Source organism: Nansenia antarctica (genome assembly GCF_963989245.1).
Source record: "Nansenia antarctica genome assembly, chromosome: 5".
Lineage (NCBI taxonomy): Eukaryota > Metazoa > Chordata > Actinopteri > Argentiniformes > Microstomatidae > Nansenia > Nansenia antarctica.
Genome location: NC_137690.1, coordinates 75274245 through 75287544, shown reverse-complemented (window position 1 = coordinate 75287544; position 13300 = coordinate 75274245). Strand labels below are relative to the sequence as shown.

The window sequence follows — 13300 nt, the reverse complement described above, 5'->3', positions numbered from 1 at the left end:
GTCCTTCTGTAGAAAATTGAGCTTTTTTTCCGTGTGGTCTAATATTGGCATAAAGTATGTTATTGATTTGTATATCGACGGGATCTTTGCATCCTTCTAACAGATTTCAGCTAAATTTGGTATCCCAAAGAATCATTGTTTTAGATATCTGCAGGTACACCCCTCCATTGATACCTTTTTACTACCACCCCCTACATCAAAAGGTGCCATGTTATGCGGATATGAGAGGATTTTCTCCCTTCAGAGTTCTTCATTATCAGCTATTGTTGTAGTTTTATATCATTTTATACTGAGAAATGTAAGTCTCTCTACAGTTTGGCGAATCTAGCAGCACTCAAGGAAGGCCCATTTCCTTCCTGTAAGGGATGGGCCAAGATCTGTGGCGCAGTGAATAATTCTGACTATGGACAGGGCCCATGACTTGTGCAATCACAGATTTGTATAATATAATTGGTTCCCAAGAATAGTGACCTCATGACCAAGGACAGTTCTATAAATATGAGTCCCGCCCAACGTTGGGGGCTTTTTGCTTTTTGTCTGCTCTTTTCTCTCTGCGCGCATGTGACTTTGCTTAATAAAAGGCCTCTTTGGAGACAATTGATTTAAGCTCTTTGTGCTTTTATACGTTTTACTCAATCTGTTAATAATCAATTAAATCCACGACACTATGAAAATATCATGGGAACAGGATATATGCAAAGAAATTACCCTTTGATCCAGTTGCATCAACAGCACTATCCCAGGATGTTGGTTGTTGGTTATGGTTGTTTTTATTATCCCCACTGCGATCTCTATAAACTGGTGGACTGGCCCTCCCTACATACCAGGCGGCTTCTTCACTGGCTTCAGTTAACCTATAAAACAATCCTGGGAAAAACAGCTCTCTACCTCTCCTCTCTCCTGCACCTCTCTACCTCTCATCTCTCTATCTCTTATCTCTCTACCTCTCCTCTCTACCTCTCATCTCTCCTGCTCCTCTCTACCTCTCCACCTCTCTACCTCTCATCTCTCTCTACCTCTCCTCTCTACCTCTCATCTCTCCTGCACCTCTCTACCTCTCATCTCTCCTGCACCTCTCTACCTCTCTACCTCTCATATCTACCTCTCTACCTCTCTACCTCTCATCTCTCTACCTCTCTACCTCTCATCTCTCTACCTCTCATCTCTCTACCTCTCATCTCTCTACCTCTCATCTCTCTACCTCTCTACCTCTCTCTACCTCTCATCTCTCCTGCACCTCTCTACCTCTCATCTCTCTACCTCTCATCTCTATCTCTCATCTCTCTACCTCTCTACCTCTCTCTACCTCTCATCTCTCCTCCACCTCTCTACCTCTCATCTCTCTACCTCTCATCTCTCTACCTCTCATCTCTCTATCTCTTATCTCTCTACCTCTCCTCTCTACCTCTCATCTCTCCTGCTCCTCTCTACCTCTCCACCTCTCTACCTCTCATCTCTCTACCTCTCATCTCTCAACCTCTCTACCTCTCATCTCTCCTGCACTTCTCTCACAACAGTTACCACTCACGGTCTAGGGATCTCATCAAGCTCACCATCCCAAAAGCCTGCACTGTTTTCGGCCGCAACTCCTTCAGTTTTGCGGCAGCAAACGATTGGACCACCTTACAGAACACACTCAAACTCACATCACTTACCATTTTCAAACATAAACTTCAGCAGGTCATAGTTGACTGTTGTTCCTGCTGATTGCCCCCCCCCCCCCCCCCCACATACACACACACGCATACACACACACACACACACACACACACACCGCTCTCTTTCCACACATACTGTAGGTTAGTTGATTTTGTTTCTGTTAGTTTTTATTCATGTATCTTCACTGTCGTTGCTGTTCTCGTGTGTTGTGTGTGTTGTTCTGTGTCGACCCTGAGTATTTCTGTTTATATGTTTGTTTTTATTCTGGCCGGGGCCTCTTGGCCAGATCGTCATTGAAAATGAGAATTTGTTCTCAACTGATTTTATCTGGTTAAATAAAGGTCAAATAAAATAAAATAAAATAATGTATTTCTTTTGATCCTGCTCCATTGAATACTTAATATTAATCTGTAGCACTAACTGTATTATGTACCATGATGACAATTTCCTTTGTTTGTTTTTGTGGGTGGGGGGGAGTTACATATAGAAAGTAAAAAAAACGTTCTATATGTAAACATTTATTTATTTATTTTTATTTTTTATGTTTGCAAACTTTTTGTTATATACCCAATGTTTTTTTTTACCTTTATTCTTTCTCATGGTTGTTTACAAAAACATGTTGAAACAATTTCAGAAGATATTGATTATAATGTGGAGAGAAAAAAAGTAAGGATAGCAGAGACGTTATTATTCTCCTTAATTACAGCATTCTTCGTTTAGTTTCAGACTGAGAGTGTCAAAATACTGTATACCCCAAGTTATTGTTTTTTACAAATCGTGAGCTTAGAATGATAAGGTTCTATCTCCGTTTAGGGCAGTTCAGAGATATTGAGCGTCAAATTCTTTTATTTTTTTGGGTATTTTATTAATTACTAACTCAAAAATGTCAACATTTTAAAAATAACACCACACAGGCATTAATAAACACCTAATGGACCAGGTTATGTAAAAAACTCAATTTCGACAAAAATGGAGATAGAACCTTATAACTCTAACGTCACGAAATGTTGATTTTGGGACAAGAATCTATGAACAAGACCAATAATACAACCATGGGTTACAAAAAAAAAAAGTAGCTGCATTCCCAATCACCCCAGCCTCCCTTCTCTGCAATGCAATCAACATGTCAATCACAACCCCCCACAGAGCAGTTCGGGGGTTAAGTGCCTTGCTCAAGGGGCACAACGGCAGTGGTAGCCACCTTAGATATGATGCCAGCAACCCTCCCCAGTCACCGGCTCACATCTGGCTCCCTCACGTCAAACCAGCGAAGGGTAGAGTACCAGACCAGACCAGAGCCCAAGCAGAGTTCATTCTCTAAGCCCCTTCCACATATTTGATCTGTTCCACCACCAGCAGACCTGATTCATCTAATCAAGTACAAACCATAATTTTAAGCTTTGCACTTGTTTAGTTGAATCGAAGGTTAGAGCACCAGACCAGAGCAGACCAGACCAGACCAGACCAGAGCAGAGTTCATTCTCTAGGGCCGTTCCACATATTTGATCTGTTCCACCACCAGCACACCTGATTCATCTAATCAAGTACAAACCAATAATTGCACATCATTTGCACTTGTTTAGTTGAATCAGGTGTGCTGGTGGTGGAACAGATCAAATATGTGGAACGGCCGGTCTTGAAAACCACTGCTCTAGGGCATCGTGGGGGAGCCCTCACAGACAGTAACAGGTTTTTCTTTCTCTGGTCCTTGATGATACATGATAGTATCCTTTATCATCAACAGTTAAAACCCGGGTCTGTGCTGTAGGGCATCAACAGTAAGGGCCAGGTTTGTTTAACTCCGTCCAGACCCTGACCTGGTCCGCGAGGCTGTGTGTGGTGGTGGCTATGAGCTTAGAGTAGCTACATCGATTGTAAGGCACCGGGAAGACGTTGAACAGGTTGCCGGCGGGGGGGTCGGTAGGACGGATGCCCAGATGCCTCATACACAAGCCCAGATAGACGTCCTCGATGTAGACGGCTCTCACCTGCCTGGACGCCGCCACTAGCTTGACGGGGAGGTCCATCGACAAGACGTAGCCCAGTCCCAAAGCGTACGGCGGGTAGAATGTGTCAGAAAATGCCTCCCACGGAAGATACCACTTGGAGTTGGGGTTCCGGAGGACAGAACCCCATTTGGCCACCAGTCCGGTCATGTAGTTCTGCTTGGGCGCGCCGAGCAGCATGGTGACCAGGTTGGGCACGTTGAGGAACATGTCGGAGTCTATCTTCATGGCGTACGAGACGTTGGGGAGACAGTGGGAGCTCAGCCACTCCAGCATCACCATGGTCTTGATGGTCAGGTTCTTGTAGCTGTCCCTGAAGTCGCTCTGCAGCAGGTCTCGCTGCTCTCGGCTCTCCTGCAGCACCGCCTCCTGGGCCTTGTCGATGCCCTCTCCGCTGGGCAGACCGAGTAGGAAGAACAGACGCACCTCTTTTCCCAGCACCGTTTTCTCCTTGCCCCAAGTACTGCGGACGGCGTCTCGAGCCGCCCTGTTGTGAGGCGCCACCGGAACTATTAGAACCAGGAAGACGTCCTTCTCCTGGCATTTCTCTTCCTCGTCCAGCAGGAAGTGGTACTCACGTGGGTATTCGACGTGGTACGGTCCCGGTGACACATAGGGGACAGGTGGGAGGGTGGGACGGGTGGGAGTCTGTGGAGTCGGGGTGGTGATGGTTTCGTTATATGTTTCCCTAGCAGTTTTTGATTGTATTCCGGTTTGATTGTATTCTCTCCACCATTGTGGGGCCCAGTCGTCAGTGAGTCCAGAGAGGTCGTTGCTGTACAGGACGAGTGTGGTGACCGTGACGAAAAGGAAACAGCAGCGATACTTGGACCAGCGACAGCAGCTCCTGCTCTCCTGCTGTGGACTTTGGCTGAGAGAGGAGAAGGGCAAACACAGATTAGGATCCTTTTAAAGGTACTGTTCTCTCCCAATCTATTTATTTATTATTTATTATTTATTCATTTATTTACCAGGGACAGTGCACATTAATCAACAAATCAGTTTCCACATCAATGTAAATGTGTCAGAGTTAGCTCATGAGCTAATTTTCATCTGTAGTCCCTGAGCAGGCTATTACAAAATGAATGGTGTAGTGTCATTAAAAACATCAGCAAGCACAACAAAACGACACAACAGGCAATACACTACATGACAATACAAGACAAAGCAAGACAATACAAGATAAGCAGGCACAGCCAAATGACGCAACATTGCAATACAATACAAAACGAGACAATACACAGATACATAACAAAGTGACCAATATAATTAAAAACAGTGTTTACGAGCAGTGCTTGAAATGAGTATGATTACGCATGATCACAAGTTTAAGCCACCCCTTAATTTTAAGTTTAAAAGTTAGAAAGTTATTGCACTCTCTTAGATCAGTAGGAAGGGTATTCAGGTAATGGATGGGTTTGAATCTAGAATGATTCCGAGGTATTTGAACTCTGAGACCACATTGAGCTTTACTCCCTTAACAAAAACATCGGGTTGGTGAGTCTCTGTAGATTTGCATGATAAAAACATACAGACAGTTTTGCTTGTATTAAGCAGGGTTCCCGCGCTGGTCTTAAAAAGCTGTAAAGTCTCAAATCCAGAAATCCAATTTACAAGGCCTAAAAAGGTCTCAAATTCCAGTTATCCTGTCTAAAAATGAGGTGCTAGGTCTTAAAAAATGAGATCCTGCAAGGAAATCAGTCCAGCCACATCTATTTACGCGGAAATTAATCAAGCTGGAACCAAAAAATGTCAATTTGCTTCCTTTTTTGTCTGTATGGCAGTGAAATCCCTAATTTCATCACCTCGAGGATGACAAAAAGCTATCATATGGTGTCTAAAATTATATCCAAAAAGGTCTAAAAAGGTCTTAAATTTGACTTGTTGAAACTTGTAGGAACCCTGATTAAGGTGTTAGCATGAATGATCTAACCAGTATACATGGACCAAGGCTGCAGTTCATTTGTGTGCAAAGTTGGGTAGATGTTTCCATGCTTCCTAAGTGGCCTAGAAATAATTTCACTTACCATTTCACCATTTGTTGTTTACAGATCGAGCTTTTAGCCCAAACTGAAAATAATCGTGAAATAATATCAGAGTCTAATTCTAATTTCATTCATTCAGTGCACATCTTTGTTCAGGCATTGAGCTGTGCATACACACCCAATATAAATGGAATAACCAGCAGATCCTGTTCATAATTGTCAATAATTTGATTCCATTTAGGCACTTCAAAAGCCTTTTGTATGACTCCATGCATTCAGAATGTTCTTTGATATCTGATCTGTTATTTGCCATTCTGTAATTAGTTTCCTGTGTTCATGTTATTGTTACTGTGTATAGTTGTATTGTTATGTAATCAGGGCGTCATTGGAAAAGAGAGGTTGCTCTCAACTGGCCCTCCCTGAATAGATAGGTGAAATAAAAATAAAATGGTATAGGATGTTGAACCATCTAAACATTTTAACCTTTTGAGGTCTGAAAACATCTTAAAACAGATTCTGGAGTGGATAACCCCTTTCATCCATACATAAATGTGTGAGGATATGTAACGGTGTTTTGTGACAGAACTTTCACACTTTCATTCATAAAATTCACCCTGTCTGTGTCACGAAGCACTTGACTTTTGGACCATTGGGACTGACTATAGCGTCATACCATCAACGGGGGGAGATGCGACATGAAATAGGTCAAAATGCAGCACTATCATGCACAGATCAGCCTTATAACATGTCATGTTAGATATATAACGTCAGACAGGGAGCGCAGATTTATTTTTATGGCGTTCCGGAATGAACAAATGAACGATATGAGGCTGGGAGGGAAAAATCACAGTATACCCACTAGAAAACACTAGACTACACCACTGCCCCCTACCCCCTAGTACTCCTATCCCCTAGCATGACACCTTTCTTCGGGGCAAACCGTGTGAGACCCTCACCCCCAACCCAAGATTCAATCGATAGTCAACTATCAACACTATCTCCAACAACACATGTTTTACATGTCACATAACACGTAACAAACAGTATATTCTTCAACATACAGTGTATTATTAACCAACACTGTTTCAGATGTCTAATTTGGTTTGTTGTTGTTGTTGTTGTTATTGTTGTTGTGGAATAATCTGTATCACTTGTCACTGTGCGTAGTTAGTGAGTCAATACCACTGATGCCATTTCTTCCAGGTGTTTCTAAAACAGTGGCAGCAGCAGTTATTAAATCAGAAACTAACAACATTCGGTCCAAAGCAAATGTTATTATGTCGTGAAGTCATATGGACGTACATGTATAAGCAGACACACATTTCAAGTCCTGGATTCTGGAATGACCTTATTTTGCATACATCATTAGCCACAGGTGCTGTAGTCTGAACACACTGTATGGAGTTCTCCCCTAGCACCATCCCTGCTTCGAATTACAGATATAAAACTTGATCTAAATCACACGAGAGAGAGAGAGAGAGAGAGAGAAGAGAAGCAGACTCGTACCTTTCTGCGTTCTTAACGCTGCCCTCCAGCATGTTGAGGTGTTGTGGAGTCACACGGTGGCCGATGCCCTGATACTGCCACACCACGGCTACATCAGCAGTGTGTCACTGGCAGGGCTGCTCGACTGTTTCTGCATTTCCTGCTTCCTTGCCTGTCCTCTACTCACAATTAAGTGTACCCACACACTGGGTGTGTGCGTGCGTGTGTGTGTGTGTGTGTGTGTGTGTGCGTGCGTGTGTGTGTGTGTGTGTGTGTGTGTGTGTGTGTGTGCGCGCGTGTGTGTGTGTGTGTGTGTTGAGCTGAGTGTGAGGTAAGCGACAATACGACTGGGACTTGTATTGACTGTAGATAACAGTGTATGCTGTAAAGGGACTGCCTGACAATACCTTACGTTCTGCTTTGTGACACTGTCAGACATGTTTAGTTTGTTTTAACATTAACTGTGTTCATTATCATCTGTATTGATTGATTGATTGAATTGATTGATTGAAAACTTTATTAGAAGATTTGCAGAAGTAGGTACATGAAAGTACATATTACATACAAGGTCAACTAACAGGATAACAACCCAAGAAAGCCACTGGCTTATTTCAATTGGGGTCCTTGATTCTCAATTCATCGTTACATGTAAGACAGACAAAAAAACTAGTACTATCTACAAGATAATACAGACAAATAACTATTACTATCTACAAGATAAACATACATCCATCATGGGAAGAACAATACAACAAAACATAAGGTATGTACAGCGGGTAGGACAGGTGGGGACATACACCACCGGTGGGGGCGGGGGACAAAACACAAAGTATGTACAGTGGGTAGTTCGGGTCTTTTAATCAGATTTTTGATTTAGAGGGTCCAGTTACGGATTGCAGCCTCCTGTAAATGTTTTTTGAGAGTGGTTTTGAAGGTGGGCAGTGTTTTGCACTCCTTTAAGATTATAGGAAGGGCGTTCCACATTTTTACTGCATAGTTTGCAAACGAGTTTAACCCCTTGTTTGTGGTGCAACGCGGTTGAACGTGGTTCGTGGAGCTTCCTCTGGTGTTGTATGTGTGGACGTTGTTCACTTTTTGGAAGTATGTTGACAGGTACTTGGGATAGATGCAGGTATAGATACATAACAAGATGTTTTTGTCTTCTGAGCTGCCAATCATTTTCAAATGATTGATGATGATTTCATTCTTACGATTCTTAAGTCTTCAAATGGCACACCCCTGCGTTTAATACTTTGTACAACGACAACATCACACACATTCACACATTACCATGAGAAACCAGTCAGTGACAAGTAAAAAAAAAAAAAAAAAAAAAAAAAAAATAGTTGAGTTGGTTTACTGACATCCCTCTAGCCAGCCCACCAAGCCTTGAGAATACACTGCAAAAACATTTTTAAAAATAAGAAAATCTTATTTCAAGTAATATTTCCCCCATTTTATAGCTTGTTGTTGTTTCTTTTCTTGTTGTTGAGAGCTGACTCCGTGCAGCGTAGATCCACCACCACCACCTGGGCACCTGTGCAGCTTTCCTCCTCTCGATCGTTTCCTTCTGTGGCTTCGCAGATTTACATCCAGCTCTTGCGTAACCATGGGACCGTCTCCAGAGTTCCAGCAGGGTATGGCCATTGGGGCTTGTAAATGGTTCTCTGAGTAACCATGGTGACCAGGTCTAGCCTACCTGTTATGAGGCCAACCCTTTGTTTGTTCCACTGTATCACAAGCGCATGTCTTCTGTTTCACATACTCTGCTCCATTTTTTTTTTTTAAGAGGAGGATCTGTTGCAGGTGGTTGTGTGTGTGTGTGTGTGTGTGTGTGTGTGTGTGTTTTTGCCTTGAGACTGTGATTGAGACTGTTTCTTAAGCATTGCATAGCACCCTTTGTGTGTGTGTGTGTGTGTGTGTGTGTGTGTGTGTGTGTGTGTGTGTGTGTGTGTGTGTGTGTGTGTGTGTGTGGGTGTGTGTGTGTGTGTGTGTTAAACAAAGAGAAGCAAATGATAAGGAACTGGTAGTACCTCATACCTCATGTGTCATAAGTTGATGACAATCAACAATACTCAAAACCCTAAACCCAAAATCCTAACAACTAGGTCATTTCCATTACACTAGTCATATTTTCACTGAGGTCCATACACGTATAGAACTACAGTGCTCTCTCCACAATTATTGGTAAAGATTTGTAAAAGGGGTTATTAAAAATGCACCTTTGGGTGAGTTAGCTTAAATGTCACACTGAATATTTCTTAGAAACACCCAAGCTTTAATTGAAGTACATTTATTCTATTATTTCTAACCAAACCAGTTGTGCCACAATTATTGGCATTGACATTTAATACTTTGTACAACCTCCCTTTCGTGAGCTTAGAATTATAAGGTTCTATCTCCGTTTAGGGCAGTTCAGAGATATTGAGCGTCAAAGTTTTTACATTCCATTATGTTTTGTGAGATGGAACCTTTGTATTTTATTAATTACTAACTCAAAAATGTCAACATTTTTAAAAAATAACACCACAAAGGCATTAATAAACACCTAATGGTCGTGCCCCGCGGTGGTGTAGCGGTCTAAGCACTGGCCACTAGTGCATGCTGCCCACCGGGGCCGGGGTTCGTATCCCGGCTCGCCAGACCCGGATATGGCCAGGGCACACACGGGGAACGGCATATTGGGCGGCCGCTCCCGAGGGGGGTATAGGAGTAGTTCCGGACAAGGATCCGTCGCGCAACAGCGCCCCCGTCTGGTGCTGGAATAACGGTGCTGGGCTCGAGGAGCCAGTCAGCTAGTCTGCCTGGCGGCCTCCTCTGGGACTGCCGGCCGCGGGGTCGTGCGGCGGATCCCTCGCAATAGGCAGGGGATAATTGGATGCTAGGTTGGGTTCAATTGGCTACCAAATTGGGTGAAAAAAGGGATACAATCTGAAAAACAAATGAAAAAATAAAATAAAAAAAATAAACACCTAATGGATCAGATTATGTAAAAAACTAAATTTTGACAAAAATGGAGATAGAACCTTATAATTCTAACGTCACGCTTTTGCCAATAGAACAGCATTGAGTCTTCTCCTGTAACATCTACTAAGGTTGGAAAATACAGAGCAAGGATCTGAGACCATTCCTCTTTACACAATCTCTCCAGATCATCCAGGATCTTCGGTCCTCTCTTCTCTCCAGTGGTGTAGTCTAGTGTTTTCTAGTGGGTATACTGTGATTTTTCCCTCCCAGCCTCATATCGTTCATTTTGGAACGCCATAAAAATAAATCTGTGCTGTTATATATATCTAACATTACATGTTATAAGGCTGATCTGTGCATGGTAGTGCTGCATTTTGACATAATTTCATGTCGCATCTCCCCCCTTTGATGGTGTATGACGCTATAGTCAGTCCCAATGGTCCAAAAGTCAAGTGCCTCGTAACACAGACGGGGTGAATTTTATGAATGAAAGTGTGAAAGTTCTGTCACAAAACGCCGTTACGTATCCTCACACATTTTTAAGTGGGTATATGGAAATCCTTGGCCTTTCCTAGTGGGTATACGGCGTAGTCCTGCGTATCACGTAGACTACACCACTGATTCTCTCCTCTCCTCTCAGCCCAGGTTTTCAACAGGGTTTAGGTCAGGGGACTGAGATGGCCATGGCAGAGGCTTGATTTTGTGTTCAGTGAATCATTATTGTGTTGATTTGGACGTATGTTTTGGATCATTGCCCTGCTGGAAGATCCAATGACGACCCAGTTTTAGTTTCGTGGCAGAGGCGGCCAGATTCAGATTTAAAATGTCCTGGTATTTCATGGAGTTCATGATGCCACGTACCCTAACAAGGTTCCCAGGGCCTTTGGAGGGAAAACAGTCCCACAACATCACATGACCTTCACCATACTTACAGTTGTTCAGCTTTAGCACGTTTTCTCAAAGCATAGCTAATTTTCTCTTAACTCTTAATACAAATCCCCAAAACTCACACACAAAACCCTAAACTCCACAAATCTCTTGCAAAAGCAAACACTGCATTCAAAATAATGTTATGTCTTCTCAAAATGAAGTTTTGTCGTCAAATGACAAACACACACCATCAAATGAATAGACACTTATAAGAACCAATTGAACACTGATGTGCCCAATGGATATACTCTGCATATACTCTCCTCAAAGGCCAGAATGGACTGCACTATGGAGCCTTTACAATGTGGCGCCTATATGGCGACTTTACACGCGCTTTACAATGACCTCTCATTCACCCATTCACACACCAATGGCGGCAAGCTGCCATGCAAGGCGCCGGCCCGCTCACTGGGAGCACAGGTTCAGTGTCTTGCTCAAGGACACTTCGACATGTGGCCAGCTGGGGCTTGAACCGCTGATCTGCCGACCTTGCGATCATTAGACAGCGGCTCTACCTCCTGCGCCACAGCCGCCCCCATCTCTTGACCTCTTCGACACCACAGGCAATGTTCTCCTTGGCCAAGCAGAGGGGAAAGTATCTCCTGGCATGACGAATCCAGCCCTGATATACTTCAGATATATGTCAACACAGGAGAGCTCACCTTTAGCCCTTATATTGCTAAAGCTATGATTGCTAATTGAAAAGCAATAGGAGTTTGCCCATATGAGGAGTGTGATTGTGTGATTGGTGGTTTGAGTTTAGCATTCTGAATGGTAGTGTTTTCCATGTGAACGCAAGAAATTTTATCAAGGAAGATTGTGCCAAATGTAGAGAATTGTATTTAGTGTTTTGTTAACTGTGTGGTATAGAGCTGCAAAATGAGTGAATAGCAAGAAATGTGTTTGTCATTGTGAAGAATTGGTGTGAAATAAAATACACCAGTTTCAGGTTTTGGTCATTGTGTTTGAGGTTCCGACATTAGTTCAAGTTCAAGTTCAAGTTCAAGTTCATGTTTATTGTCATATGTATTAATACAATGACATTCTCCAGCCTCGTCTCTCTCTAAGTAGTATCACACACTGTTACGTCCACATGTGTCCTTGTTGTGTTTCCTTCCCTTCTCCTCTGTCATTCTACATCCAGGCGTCGTCAATTGGCCAATCTATTCCCTCATTCATCATTCCATCCTCCAATCAGAGGGCTGCCCGTCTGTTTAAATGTTCCTCATTGTGTCTCATTGTTAGTCGTCTATCTTAGTTTTCTTTGTTATTCTTTTAGCTTATTTGACATTTAGGTTATTTGTGTTATTTAGTACGCACAGCACTAAAGTAGTTTGTTTAGATTAAGATTAAGCTTGGTGGTTTGTTAATTGTTTGATTTACGATTGAGTACAGTTTATTTGGGATTTGCATTGTCACACACTAGCCATAGGAAACAGGCGTAGGTGAGTATTGGGTACACATTACATCACATCGGCTCATCTATGTTAAAAACATTAGGCAAAGGAGCGGCTGTCATTATGTAGAATTGTACACTGGTAGGGTCTCACTTTATTCATTTTGGTTTCTTTGGGTTGACACCGCTCATAGTCTGCCTGTTGTCCTATGGCTTGTGTTTTTGTACCTCACCACCGTTTGTTTATAATCATTGCACTTTAGTTCTCTTGTGTTGTGCCATTTATTAGTTTTCCCTCTCACACTACAAGTGGCAACATACACCTTTATGTTACGGCTCCCCCTACACCCCCTAGACGTAGAGCCAGAAGATCTGGGAGTTCGTAACAATTGTGTTTGAGGTTCCGATGTTAGTTCAAGTTCAAGTTTATTGTCACATGTATTAATACAATGACATTCTTCAGCCTCGTCTCTCTCTGTAGTACCACATACAACAAACATAGTCCAAAACACAATACCAAGCAAAACAACAATACAGTACAAGGTGCTTAGTGCAGGGTGTAAAGGTCTTAGTGCAGGGTGTAAAGGTCTTAGTGCAGGGTGTAAAGGTCTTAGTGCAGGGTGTAAAGGTCTTAGTGCAGGGTGTAAAGGTCTTAGTGCAGGGTGTAAAGGTCTTAGTGCAGGGTGTAAAGGTCTTAGTGCAGGGTGTAAAGGTCTTAGTGCAGGGTGTAAAGGTCTTAGTGCAGGGTGTAAAGGTCTTAGTGCAGGGTGTAAAGTGCCCAGTGCAGTGCGCATGGTTCAGCTGTTCAGCAACCTGACTGCCTGTGGGAAGAAACTATTTCTGAGGCGGATGGTGGTGTGTGAGTTGATACT

At 42.9% G+C, this 13300-nt stretch overlaps 1 protein-coding gene across 1 annotated transcript; it reads right to left on the bottom strand.

Annotated features, from left to right (window-relative positions):
- Nucleotides 1-3431: 3431 nt before the first annotated feature.
- LOC308158387 (beta-1,3-galactosyltransferase 1-like) lies at nt 3432-7574 on the bottom strand (the record flags this gene model as incomplete). Its single annotated transcript, XM_080531975.1, has 3 exons — nt 3432-4536; nt 7157-7230; nt 7548-7574. 3 exons carry the CDS (start codon nt 7572-7574, stop codon nt 3432-3434), a joined length of 1206 nt encoding a protein of 401 aa, XP_080388101.1.
- Between the last annotated feature and the right edge of the window lie 5726 nt (nt 7575-13300).